The sequence below is a fragment of the Mytilus edulis genome, chromosome 3 (genome assembly GCF_963676685.1).
Source record: "Mytilus edulis chromosome 3, xbMytEdul2.2, whole genome shotgun sequence".
In the NCBI taxonomy this organism is placed as follows: domain Eukaryota; kingdom Metazoa; phylum Mollusca; class Bivalvia; order Mytilida; family Mytilidae; genus Mytilus; species Mytilus edulis.
This window is the reverse complement of record NC_092346.1, coordinates 35,731,428-35,746,163: the sequence shown is the minus strand read 5'-3', so window position 1 is coordinate 35,746,163 and position 14,736 is coordinate 35,731,428. Positions and strand designations below refer to the sequence as shown.

The following is a 14,736-nucleotide window of genomic DNA, read 5'->3' as shown; positions in this document are numbered from 1 at the left end:
CACAAGGGCGGAGTTTCAGCTTGTGTATAGTATACACAGGATGTGATTGGACACTGAGTGACCTCGTTAAATACTACTAGAACAATACACAATCTTTGTAATCTTTGTGGAGTTATAAATGAATGGAGGGAAAGTCCCTTCACATATTTACCTTAAACGTATTAGAACGAATTCGGTAAAATAATTATTTGGATAATAGTTGTCTGATTATAAATGAATACATATGTTTGATAGCACTAAAATACTAAATATATTTTTGAAAATAAAATTAACAAGAAATTAAAGTGAATTCATGGTACAACTAATAGATGCAAGAATTGATTATAGAACGCCGGACTGGACATATCTCCAACAGTTAAAGTGCATGAAATTATTAAAATGAAACACAAGTTATAATCAAAATTCTTTACTGTGAAAAGAAATTTCCTAAATTCAATAAGTTTCGTCAATGTACAGTTCAAAGTATATATCCACAATGCTTGACAAATCCAAAACATTCGTTTCTTGATATTTCATTTATAGCGTCACAAATTGCTAGTTCAGGATACATCGTAGTATAAGTTTCATGTCGTCTGAGATAATATTTCATTTTTGAAAAACTGTGTTCACATGTGTTAAGTTCAGGGTGATAAGGTGGGAGGAATGCCAGTGTTATTCCATATTGTTGTAGCAAGTTTCGTAAATGTGTTTCTGCTAATTGACCATGATGGAAACCACAATTGTCCAGTACAATTACATCTCCCGGACTAAGTTTACTATTCCCATAGATATCCGTTTCATTTAAGGCTTCGACAAAAAAGTTAACTAGTTGTAATCCATTTGAAGGTCCATCTATAATATTAAAGTAATCTACACCTAATGGACTTTGGAGAAGATTTACAGTAAAGGTTGCATTTGAAGCATACTTTTGAATTTCGAAAGCTCTTTGGCCTAATTCCGAGTAACCGTAATGTCTGTTACCTGTTGTCATAATGACGGACGATTCGTCAAAGCAATGAATTTTTAATGGATTAATGTCCTCAATACTATCCAAAAAATGGTCAAATTTTACTTGAACTTGGTCTGTCAATCCTTCTTTGGCTTTCACAGTAAGCTTTTTCCGTGTATATCCTAATCTATCTTTTATAATCTTGTGAATGTACGAAACACTTGGAACATTATTTTGGAGACAGATCCCATCAGATAATAACCTTTTTTGAATTTCCTGTAGATACATTGATGGTTTTAGGTGTAAATAATATTCTATAGCAAGTATTACTGTTTCATTTGCGATACGCGTTTTTGAACCGTGAGCTTTTCCTGAATAGTCTAAGTCACCTGTCGACATGTATTCTTCTAACGTTTTCTTAACTGTTCTTGTATCTAAGTTAGTTTCATTAGCAATAGTATAAACATTTTTCCCTTCTCCATATTGATCTACAATTGCACGTCTTAATTCAATTTGTAGTTTTTTTCCAGATTGGTAAAAACGTCCAGCCTTTGACCTCTTCATTTCTAACTTTTATTTCACTTTAATGTAATAATAAACTTTTTGAATTTGATTTTGCTTGATTGATATACAGGTATAACTTGCTGTATTAAAAACTTCAGAGGTGCAATTTAGTATATTTCTCCATATCTTCATGACAAATTTATAATGGAAATACTGATTTTAAGAAAAACTTATATAGTATGGATTAGTATACATCATCACCGAAGACAGTTCTAAAATTACATACACTTATACAGCTTGTATATATATATATATACTTATATAATATGGTTTAGATATACACCCCTTTGTTACCCTCCGTTGATAAATGTAACTTGGGTACTGGCCAAGTCCATGGCATGAGTTAATGCTGCAAATGAAACAACTAACTTCTATTGTTTGGTATAGCCCTTTTTTGATTGGCTAAAACATTTATCAACACAAAAGTATTTTTTTCAAAAGTATACTGAATAGTAGAAAGAAATCAGATAGTTTAATATTAAAAATGTCAAGATTGAAACCGTCATTCTTTAGTGCTTGTCAATTATATTTCAGCCATTTTATGTTTTTGTTTTTCATTAGGCATGCATCGTTTATGCATTGCCGAATGTGTACAGATTAATTAAAGATTACATTTAATAACGTTCATTTTCAAACCAAATATGGAGATGCTTGTCAATTTAGTTTATTTAAAAAAAAAAAGAAAAAAAAGCAACGACTGCATTGTGTATATTGAATAAATGAAAATCAGGCGTCAATGTTTATGATAAGCTTATGATACGTAAAATAAGATTATAATAAACATTGACGCCTGATTTTCATTTTTTTATTACACAATGCAGTCGTTTTCTTTTTTCTTCAGAGTCATGGATCTGGAGCTGGCATGTCAGTAACTGCTAGTAGTCCTTTGTTTATTTATGTACAATTGTCATTTAATCTGAGAACAGTATATCTAACTTCAATATATATGTTCCTGATTTAATTTAGTATCTTTTGTTACCTATTCTGACATCAACTTCGGACCTCTTTGAACTGATTTTCAATATTGGCTAAAGGCATCGGGGAGGGTTGAGATAAAAAATAAAAAAATAAATTAAAAAAAAACATGTTTAACCCTGTCGCACTTTTGTGTCCGTCCTAAGTCTGTAGGGGACAGCCGAAGCCCAACTCCGAGTGTATGAATTTCTTGAGCTGCGCTAAAGACCAAATGGTGGCCTTTCGCTGTTGTCTGCTCTTTGGTGGGTTTGATGTTTTCTTTGGAACATTCCTCATTTCAATTCTCAATTTTATTGTGTTCAAATTTCATAATAGTACACAAAGGCTGGCACAAGTTATTCGTGTCTAAAATAGCCTTAACCCGAAACCAAATCTGCATATTTTTTACCAAAACACTTACTCCATTTATCAATATATATAAAATGGATACAAAAAAATAACATATTTTTTTAATTTTGCTCTGGATGCTGTATTCTTTTGTCATAATCAAACCTCTGTTCATTAATTATGTAAATTCCATGAAGATTTGACAAAGTTAGTAATGTACAGTGACCTGTAGTTGTAAATTTCTGTGTCAATTTTTGGTCACTTGTGGTGAGTTGTCTAATTGACAATCATGCTACATCTTCATTTTTATATAAAAAAAACTTTTAGACATAGACTGAACCTCTAAATGTTGACGGCGCCGCCAAGGCCGTTGTCGCCGTGGCCGACACCGCCGACAGGATCTCCAATCGATATTTCTCATTTCGCGTATTAAACTTGCAGGGCTCGGCATTACATCAGTCGTCTTAGCAAAACTAGAGGGAAAGATGATAATTAACGCAAACAATATTTTCGGTTGTATGAAAGTTCTTTCAATAAAATAACAAGGTGTAACCATCTGACACGTGCATGAAATATTTGCAACTGGACTTAAATCAACTAATACTAAACCAATCATGACGAAAAAAGTCTTGTGTTTCTACTTTTGTTCAGTATATTTACTCTTAAAGGTGTTTTCATTGGCTAAAACGTAAAATAACATTTTCCCATGCTTTGAGGCACATTGTTTTTAGATTTCAAATAATTTCTTGAAAATGGATGATTTAAGTGTCGAGGAATTTTTAATGCAAATAGGGAGTGGATTTACCGAGTTTGCAAGTGTATTTCGAAGCAATGGTTTTGACACAATTGGAAGTTTGAGGTGCATTGATGTTGATGAAGACCTAAACCAAATGTTCCAGCAAGCCAATATTCAACTGTTACTTGGGAGAAGAAGGCAACTGCAAAATGCCTTAAAAAATTTGAAGGACATTTCACCGAATAACTCTCAAATGGGGCTTCAGAAACCAAGTTTAAACAACATTGTTGAGTCCTCAAAAGAATCAGTGAAAAAGATTCAGAGAAAGTTAACCTTGGCAGAGGCAGAATACTCTACAATTATTCTTTCTGAGAGGGAAAAGGATGGAAGGAGGTGCACCAACTGCCACAAAACTGGGCACAAAGCCGACAATAATAAGAACAACAAATCTTGTACCAACTATCCCTGTGCCAGCATTCACCTATGTGGCCAAGCAGACAAGCATCCCGAGTATCTGCAAGAAAAGAAAACTAAACAGAGAGAAATTTTGCAGCTAAAGCAAAAGATCCGAAAGCTTGACGAAGAAAAAACCAACTTGAATCCTTCATGGGTGTAAAGAAAACAGATTTTATGTCCTCAATGAGGAGCAGACTGAGACAGACAAACCCAACAAAATATCAAGACGGAGCAAAACTAATGAAAGACCTTCACAGTCTCAAGATAGGATATAATGGAGTTGTACCTGAAGATCGCGGCAACGATTATGTAGATTTTAAAGACAAACTGGACGAAATGGCAAATAGATCCAAGGAAGTACGCCCTTGTTTTACAACTAAAAGAAAAGTTGAAGATGAAGCAGATGAAGATGACAAAAAGTTTCCTGTCATTCATCAGATGAGATTTCCATTTCAGCAATTTTATCCGCAAATGATGCCATATTTCCCAAGTTATCCGTGGCAATATCCACCGCCATTTCAATCTATGAGCACACATACTAGTACTCCGACGTCACCGGCACCTACAAGTGTTTTTGGGAACGATATTTCCGTAAAAAGGGAACCTTCAGCACCAGTCCACACACATCCCAAGTCGTCTATGGATCTTCTTGCTGATGCAGCTTTGAAATGTGCTACCGGCATAGAGAGCTTCGACACTGATTGTGATGCTGATGATGAAAGTGACTAAAAAACATATTTATACTCAGATTTTTTTAGTTTGGGCTAATTAAAGTTTTGATCACACTTTTTGTCACCTTTAATAAATAAAGTTTCCATTTAAATTCTATAGAATTTGATATTGCTTCTTTAAAACCGAGATCTTATTTGTTGAATAAGATAAATGCATAACAACATTCAATTTGGTTATCGTTTACGTAACGTGGAAGATCTTATTTCACCTGCACCCACTTTCTTTCTACAAATGATAGACTTAAAAGAAAAGTTACGCGTTTAATTTTTCATGACATACTGTGCAGTGTGGAGAAGCTTCGTTCATGGTAACAGCTAATTTCATAATGCATGCAGGGTAAGACTTTGGTTAGCTTGTTTGTTTTGTATATTGACAATTGTAATTGGGATAACGCTTAAAATTCAATTCAAATATAATATATACTTGTTTAATAATGCCTGTCTATATTGTTTGCAGATGTCGTTCTGTTGTTTTTTTATTTGGTCGGGTTGTTGTCTCTTTGACACATTCCCCATTTCCATTCTCAATTTTATCTTAATTACAATGTTTAAGCTAACCTTTATACAAACAAAGCAAGCAAGCCAGCTAAAGTTGTACTCTACAAGCTGTAGGAAATAAGCTGTAATGCATTTATAACAATTATTTTGTTTTTGTCATTTCTACATTAGTAATTGTTCCAATCGACTTTTTCAAAAACCTATGATATGCAAATGTTAGTTTACATATCAAAATTTTATCACATGCGCTAAACAGAACAAAAAACTAACAAATGCGCAAAACCCAATGAAATACTAACAAAACAAAACAGGCAATAAATAAAGAAAAAAAAACCACAAAAGTCGGTTGTTGTTTTGTTGTTCTCTGTTGTATTGTCCTCTTAAAGTTTAAGTGTCTAACTTATGGACGGTGTATTAATTTATTGAATCATTATCACGAAGAATGGCCTGGAAACTACCTTTAGTACTTCATTGGTTTATTTGACAACTAGTTCTTAAATTGCTGTATTGAGAGAAATTGATATTCAAAATATAGTAAAAAAACACAAGGACTAATAAAAATAAGAAGATGTGATATAATGGCAAACCCCACAAGAAACCAAATGATTAATAAGGTTGCAATAAAAGGCCAACTTCCCGCTTTCAACATCCGGCAAAGTAATTCAAACGAGTAAACAAGAGCTCTAACTGCCTGATTCATATTCAGATCGAGTAAACGAGAAAAAAATATGATACCGTGACAACAACAAACAACAAGTATTAAATAACAGAAATATATTTACTGTATACAAACAAGGAGGTTATATGAGACCTTCTCATATAACCTCCTTGAACGTAAATAAGTTAACTCTTCAAAACAATTACATTAAAACTATAATGAAGTAACTTTAATGTGCTCAAACTTGCAGACATAAATCTGATTTTTGATGTCGAAACTTAAGTGTACTGATAAACATGGATAACAGATATCCTAGACTGTAAATATTACCATGAAATAAAAACTTGAGGAGAATCAATCTAATTAGCTCATCGGGATACCTTGATTAACAAATGTTGTTGTTGTTTATGTGGATATCTTGATTTACAAATGTTGTTGCTGCTGTCCATTGGGATATCTTGACTGGCAAATGTTGTTGTTGTTGTTCATGGGGATATCTTGATTTACAAATGATGTTGTTGTTCTTCATTAGGATATTTTGATTGACAAATGTTGTTGTTGTTCATGATGATATATTGATTGACAAATTTTGTTGTTGTTATGGTTCATTAAGTAAGATATCTTGATTGGAAAATGTTGTTGTTGTTTTAGTTCACCGGGATGTCTTGTTTTACAAATGTTGTTGTTTTTGTTGTTGTTGTTTCTTTTTGTAAATAAATTGGGGTGTAAAAGCGTTGACCGAAGTACATTTTGTATGAAGCGCGGAAGCGCTTCATACTTAAAATGTGCGCACAGTCAACGCTTTTACAACCCTATAAAGTTACAAAAAGAAGCATTCAATACTTATAATTAAATTTTTGTCTATGATCATGAAAATAAGAATTTTATAATTTTTGTATTTTATTCACCAGTGCACTTTTTTGTTGGACCACGTGTTATGAACGAAAAGTTTTATTGAGTGATGCAATTGCCTACGGAATAACACGTGATGTGTATTCAGCCAATCAAAATAAAGTATTATAATGAAACATACATCATCTAATGTAATTATATAACTATAAAAAGGGAAATGTAGTTAAACTTTGTCAATGAGAAAACTGTTCTATCTATTATCACTAATACTGTGGTTCTATCCTAGTCCGCGGTTATTCTGTTTGACGGCCCCCTTAATTTATTAGGATTTCTGATTCCAACAAGTCCTTTAAAGCAGTCAGAGGACCGATTAATCTAGGATATTTTGAGAATGCGTTTGATTCCTTATTTTGTCGCCGAGGATTGCAGCTACATTTTTGAAGGTTGGTTGTTCTCGTCGGACATCAGGATTTTAAAGTATTCCGGTATTGAATTAACAAAACAATACACGAAAAAATGACTCGATATTAAATTATTTAGGAATACAGCATGTATTTTTGCAATAATTTAATATCATCCCCAGACCTACAACAAAGTGCACACCAGCAGAGATTTTTGTAAAATTTTAATGAACAGCTGCACCATGAGCGTATGCCACATCCTTCGCTTATTCAAAGAATTATATTGAATGACTTCTCAATCATATATCTGACATTTATGAAAAAACTAAAGGGGTATCATATTAATAGGTATAATATAAAAAAGAAGATGAGGAATGATTGCCAATTAGACAACTATCCACAAAAGACCAAAATGACACATTAACAACTATAGGTCGCCGTACGGCATTCAACAATGAGCAAAGCCCATACCGCATAGTCACCTATAAAAGACCCCGATAAGACAATGTAAAACAATTCAAACGAGAAAATTAACGGCCTTGTTTATGTAAAAAAAATGAACGAAAAACAAATATAATTATGTAACACACAAACAAACGACAACCACTGAATATACAGGCTCCTGACTTGAGACAGGCACATACATAAACAATGTGACGGGGTTAAACATGTAAGGTCGGTCACAGAAGTTGCATGATAACTGTCCAAAGTCGTGTCTACATACTTGAAAATCGCCACTTTCTAATGAATGAAATAACATAATTATGAAACGTGAAATCTTAAATTTATATCAAAATTGATAGAGAGTTTGCGTCAACAGATATGTGCACTTCACAAAAGTGTCATGAAAACTGCTGAAAGCGTTTTTGAGTTATTGTCCGAAAACTGGAATATCCAACCCCTTTTTTTAAACAGTGAAAAAAAGCCGAAAATTCTAGATCCCAAATTTATAAAAAAAAAAAAAAAAAAATAACTAAAGGGCGCTCACGTCAATAGATATATATTTCATCAAATTTTCATGTTTATTAGTTGCAAGCGTTTTCGAGATAATATTCCACATGTTGATGAGGGAGATACGGAAGGACCGACGGACAAAGGTATGCCATACTTCGTCCCGTAAATGCGTATTTACAAACAACAAATATAAACAAACACAAATCTTGACTCTTAATGTCGATGTAAAAAAAAACACAGTTTGAAGGTTGAAAAGCAAAAATTAGTTCAATCCAATTGCGTAATATTCATTAACAATGGACATAATAAGTAATAGGAATAGATTGGAGGGAAAATGACAGATATTTCAAATTCCTTTTTCATCATTTTTGCCAATACGATAATAAATATTTGTTTACCAAAAGTTTTGCTGTAATTTAAAAAAAAAAATGTCTCTCTGTATATTATTGGTAAAGTTTTCGGATCGCACTTTTGCATATTTCAGTCTATAGAAAGTGTGGATATCATAGGTGTACTTTATAATTGACCTTATACAGAAAATTCACCCAGTTAAAACATTAATTGGTCCTCAAATAATCAATGAATCTGAGACTACTATAACACAGTGTTATAGTAGTCTCAGAATGAATATATTAAAGTAAACTATTTTTTTTAATAAAACAGCAAAAAAATCGGTGTGATTGGTACAGGTTCACATTTAATACCATGATATATCAATCATCGAATTACCTCACTTATTGTTACATCAAATTGTTTTTACAGGTAAGGAAACATGTGATAATAATATTAGTCATGTGATGTTTTAAAATTTAGTGTCCTTAACCTCAAACGTAATGTCCAATAAGATTTAAGTATGATGTATACAAGCTGAAGCCCCGCCTATCTTAATTGTCATGCTTGAGCAAACATTGATACAAGCAAAGCAAGCAAGCCAAACAAAGTTTTGTCTTGCTAGCATTAATGTAATAGCTGTAACTTTTTATAATATTTGACGACAAATCCAAATCAATTAATATGATAAATGACTTTGAGTTTTTGATACCTAAATGATAAGTTAAACAGTATTCTGATATGACGACCTTTTATCATCAATCAGTATAATCACAGTCTATCTTATTTTAGCGCAAGCGCATAAATACACAAAACGTGCTGCTCTGCATTACGCCCAACTTAAAAAATATTACCAGGTATTCTCAATTTTCGACATCAACACTAACAGTTTACGCAAGCCAAGAATCAGATACAATTTTGTTATATCTATTCGAAAACAAAATAAACAAAGTAGTCCATTTCAATTTATTTTTCATGGTAAATTTCCCTACAAAAACATTCTTGGAAATGTTATCGTCTTTGCATGGCAACGAAATAAAGTGACGTCATATGTATGTTACCGTAAATCAAAAATAAAACACCCGGGGTTTTTTAAGCTTCTTGTACGCCTCAGAATCCACAGAAGTTACATTAAAAGAACATAAGTATAAGTGAAAAATGCGATTTAAAAAAAAAGGTATTATTGAATTACATGAATATAATATTACTAATAGTATCATATTGGGGTAAAACGGAACAGCCAAACCAGTATCTAGTGTTTCACGGTTAACAAAATTACCGAATTTGTACTATTAGAATCGAAATAATACATGGCAGCCGTAGATTCGTTTTCATTTAACCATGGGTTGGGCATTTATATTCGTATTTCACCCCTCGCTGTCGCACTGGCTAAATATAAATGCCCAACCAATGAAAAAAATGACTGACATCGTGAAAAGCGCATCTGGCGTATAAAAGATTAAACCTGGTAACTATGATGAGTTTATATACATTGCCAAAACTAACTTCATTGTTTATAACAAAACCTGAGTACTTGAACCAATACAATATAAAATTTCTATTCAATATTATGTACATATCTATGATGAGTTTATTTACACAGGCATAATTCGTTATCATTGAAATATATGAATAATAATTGATAAATTGGTTCAGTTGTTAAAAAATACTCAAATTTCCTTTCATATAACATACATTATTATTATTGTTTTCAAACATATCAAAAAGACGAACATTATATTATAAAAACATACACAAATTACATGAACTAAGACCTCAAAAAATTATTGTTGTGTTTCTTTTTTTCATATCGGTCTTTTTCTACTTCTAAGTTGTAAACAGTTACATCAAATCTTGTTAGTAATTGACGACTTTAAAAGGTCAACAATTATGAAGGTACATGTAAAAACAAACAAAAGTAATGCATGCAGCCATGGAAAAATACAGCTAATTTGAAATTCTTTTCACAAGTGTCTGCTAATGATAAACTCTTTCAAATTCTAAAAACTGAAGCTTTAACTTTGTCATTAAAATCTTATCTCAAATTTAATTCCTAATGCAGATAATTTCAATGTAAATCCTCTGTTAAATAATATTTATATTGTATAGTTCCATTCATGGAAGGACCAAAACAGTTTTTGTGCTCCGCCGTTTGAACATTTAGTTGACGCTGAAGAGTTATATTTCCATAAGCATTAATCTGAATCAGTATTATATAAAACTATAAGAAAGATAAAATGTATTAAAAGTTTGTACGAGCAAATATATCTCTACACTGTCAATACTGACTCTAAACAAAAAGCATTCAAACTAAATAACACTGTATAAAAACACATTTCCATTAATGGAGTTGCACACTAGTAAGGTGTTCTTTTCCTTGTTGTAGCATAAACGTGAGGGTTTTTCTAGTCCTTCGGATCGACTAAGTAAGATTTTGCTTTCTTTCCCGTCATCTTGTAGCACCATAAGATTATTAATTTTATTACCTACTACAAAAACATTCTGATCACGATCAGTAGAAATTCCACTAAATCCAAATGAATTATCATTGAAATTCCATATTTCCTCTCCAGTTCTACTGCAACAGTAAATCGTGCTCGGTTTTAATTGTGTGTAGTATATTCTGGTTTTGCACGTTGTTATATTATAAACACCAGGCGTACACTTGACTGTATTAAGCATAGTTCCTTCGATATCCAAGACCACAATTCCTTCATTATTCACTACAACAAAAATCTTTCCTTCACTGTATGATATTCCCAAACAACTGTTTTTGAATTTCACTTTTTTTAGAACGATCATTTGCTTTATATCTATAACCTCGATGTAGGATAGAGTGGAGTAAGAAACTGCTATTTGATCAGTTTCTATTGTTGTCAGATTATATGGCTTTGCAGAAAGTTGTATATCACGGATAAAATTTCCGTCTTCGTTATACTCCAATAATTTATTCAGTCCTTCGTAGTCTGCAATCAAAAAGTTCCCATTTGCCAAAATAATACATCCTGAAATGTACATTTTATTTCCTGTTTGCTTAATTGTGAACTTCTTTTTCAATTGTAGTCTTGTATCATGAACTGATTTTCTAGTTTGTACTTGTATTTGGGCTTGATCAATCTTTGTTTCCTTAAAAGGACAGCTGATGGTACTTTCGTCCACTTTAATCCTTGCAAAGCAGTCGACATCTTTTAGCAATGAAGTAATCCCCTGGTGTATTTCAATTTCTATATCATAATTTCTAACGGATCGTATGGCTTCTTTAATCACATTTACTTCTTCGTGTACCTCTTTAGTCATCTGCTGTGTACTCAGGAATACGTGTAGGTCGGGGGCAAACCGTTTTAGATTAGTTGTTTGTCCCTTGAGGCGTTTAATTTCCTTTTCAAGTCTATTTAGTTGGTTCTTTAACGTTCCATATTTTGACTTACAAGATGAATATGTTGTTGACAACTCATTGAATAATTTTCTTTCCAGATTATCAAGATGTTTTGTTATATTTTCACGCGTATTGGAGATAATTTTCTTTATTGCCATTTCTTGCTTTTCAATTCGTTCTTCAGCTGCTTCGCGATCCTGAAGACATATTTCTATGTTTTCCAATGTGTCGTTAATAGTATGTTCCAAGTCCGTAAAAGAAGTCGATGTTTTCGCATCTCTCGAAGCTTCGGTAAGAGGAATGATGGCATCGGAACAATCCTTATGCTTTGCGGGAAAGCATGTAATACAAATAGCCATTTCATGTATTTTGCAATACATCTCAAGTTTTGACCCGTGATCCTGGCATTCTGAGACAATATTCATATTTTCAATTACGCGGTAGTCTTCAATGAGGATCAAATTATGGTCCCTCGACATTTTCATTGATTTATGTGCCTTTTCGCATCCATTACAAAACCCTTCGTTGCAATCGGTGCACCATTTCTCTGCATTCTTGTTTACGCTATCATGATTACAGGGTCCACATGGAATTGACGAAGCCATTTCTTAATACATCTGGCAATTGAAAAAGAAAAGAAATCTAAAGTTACTTTTATTTTTATCTGTTCATGTGGAATTGCAGGTAATTACAATATTAATGAGTTTAAATATATAAGTTCCTACTTATTATACACCACTGACTTTCTTATGATAGGAATGAGTTTTGAAGGCAAATCCAGAGAAGCACTTTGCAGTTTCGAAATTATAAAATGCTTTTTTCATTGACTTATACGAATGGGTGCTTACTTCTTAATTATTCAGTTTTGTTAATTGTATGGATAAAAGGTATTTGAACCCGACAAAGTGAAGAAATCAATTTGTTCAGTATATTTTAAAACAAATTACATCTTTCAATATTGATAATCTTTTTAGTCACGTTTCATTAACGTTTGTTGTAACAAATTACATTAAGGTTTTCAAATGCTTCAACTTTTTTTGTTTTGGAAAATTTTCAGTGTTTCATTAATTTCTACAAATTAAATCCTGTAAAAAATTGTAAAACTATTGTATCATGTGTATAACATATATAAATATATTTGGCAATAGCATTATAATATTCTATAAGTATTTCCTGTTTATCAATGTCTGACTAGAAATACTTATATATAATAGACACTGTTCTGTATAAACGGATTTGGTTAATCTATTTCAATATATTTTACGAAATCTAACTAAACCATTTAGCTTTTAGTCGAAGGTATGCAAAATCCATTTGCATTATTGGTGTTATATCACCATCTGATGTTACTCGAACAGAACGGCTCTGAACCATGTAATAAAGGCAACAGTAGTTTACCGGTGTTCAAAAGTTATAAATCAATTTAAAAAAAAAATCTGGGCTACAAACCAAAACCGCGTGAAACACATCAACTGTAAGAGAAAAAAACCAAAAAACAGGAAAACCGATGTGCAAGAAACAGAATCGCCATCACCAATAGAACACAACTGCCATATTCCTGACTTGTTACAGGACATTGGCTAATGTAGAAAATGGTAAATTAAATCTGGGTTTTAGCTAACTAACCGTCTAACTTTTATGACAGTTGCATACAATTCCATAATATTAACAACGATGTGTGAACAAAACAAATAGACATAATATGTGAAAATGTCAAAAATTGGAATAAAGCATTAAGAATTTGTATTATAAATCTTAATCACAATTTATTATTAATCACTATACCATATTTCTCATGTTTGTTTTTTTAACGATATTGACGGAAAATAATAAACTCAATACCAGCCAGAATATATTGATTAATCCAAATAAGGAAGTAGAATACAAAACTTTACGCAGTGATAATATTGTATAATTAGAAAAATAGGATACTAGATCAGCGATATTTGATGCTTCTAAATAAATGAAATAAGCATGCCAAGAAATAGGTACCTACCCACAGATTTTCACTTGGGAAAAGCTATATATTGCAGTGTCATTTTCTCTCGTTACATATATCAACACTGTCACGTGGTCTGAGATAATCAGTGTTTCAAGCGCGTATATTTAAAAAAAAGGAACACAAAATTTTGGAATAAAATACAAAAGATGATTATAATAAAAATGTTAAATACGCAACTAAAGTTCCATGCTTGATTTGACTAGATAAGAAAATAACAAAATTAAAATTCTATAGCGTACTAATTATACACTATCGTATTAGTATGTTTTTAAAAGGCGATTTGTTTTTCTTATTGCAAAATACAATTCTTTTCAGCTGATTTTTACTAATATAAAGTATTCCGTTTATCATATATATATATATATTATTGATATGGATAGATAAGTTCAGAGCCTTTTTTTTAGACCAATATAAAACTGTGTGGATACTTCCAAGTTAGATATTATACAGTACATGTATATGATATTCGCGCTGTTTTACTTCGTTTGTATGCCAGTATTCAACATGGATTTATGAGATCTGATCCCCACTGAAAAGTATTGCCTCAAATTTCTAAGTCATTGTATTTGGTTATTATACTTGCTAGCTTTAAAACAAGATTTAATCCATCATTTTCTACATGAAGAAACCAAGTCTGGAATATGACAGTTGTTTGTCAATCGTTGCATCCGTTTCAGCATTTGATTTTGTTATTTGCTAGGGACTTTCCGTTTTGAATTTTTCTTAGAGCTCAGTATTTGTGTTATCTTAATTTTGTGTTGATAGATACCGTGCATCTCGCCGTGCATACTCATCAAACATTTTTTTTTTATTTTGGTCATCAATGCTCGTCAACTTTATACTCCTTTGGCCTTCTAACTTTTTTGATCTGAGCGTCACTGATGTAACTTATGTAGACGAAACGCGCGTCTGGCGTATTAAATTATAAGCCTGGAACCGTTTATAACT

The 14,736-nt window shown here is 32.1% G+C and overlaps 2 protein-coding genes across 2 annotated transcripts; both read right to left on the bottom strand.

Annotated features, from left to right (window-relative positions):
- Positions 1–457: 457 nt before the first annotated feature.
- LOC139515221 (uncharacterized) lies at positions 458–1,492 on the bottom strand. Its single transcript, XM_071304785.1, has one exon. The coding sequence runs from the start codon at positions 1,490–1,492 to the stop codon at positions 458–460; it is 1,035 nt and encodes a 344-aa protein (XP_071160886.1).
- An 8,295-nt stretch (positions 1,493–9,787) lies between these two features.
- LOC139516315 (E3 ubiquitin-protein ligase TRIM39-like) lies at positions 9,788–13,849 on the bottom strand. The gene is made up of 2 exons (XM_071306355.1): positions 13,783–13,849; positions 9,788–12,403 (listed from the first exon to the last, which is right to left on the bottom strand). The coding sequence occupies exon 2, from the start codon at positions 12,389–12,391 to the stop codon at positions 10,721–10,723; it is 1,671 nt and encodes a 556-aa protein (XP_071162456.1). The 5' UTR covers positions 12,392–12,403; positions 13,783–13,849; the 3' UTR covers positions 9,788–10,720.
- Between the last annotated feature and the right edge of the window lie 887 nt (positions 13,850–14,736).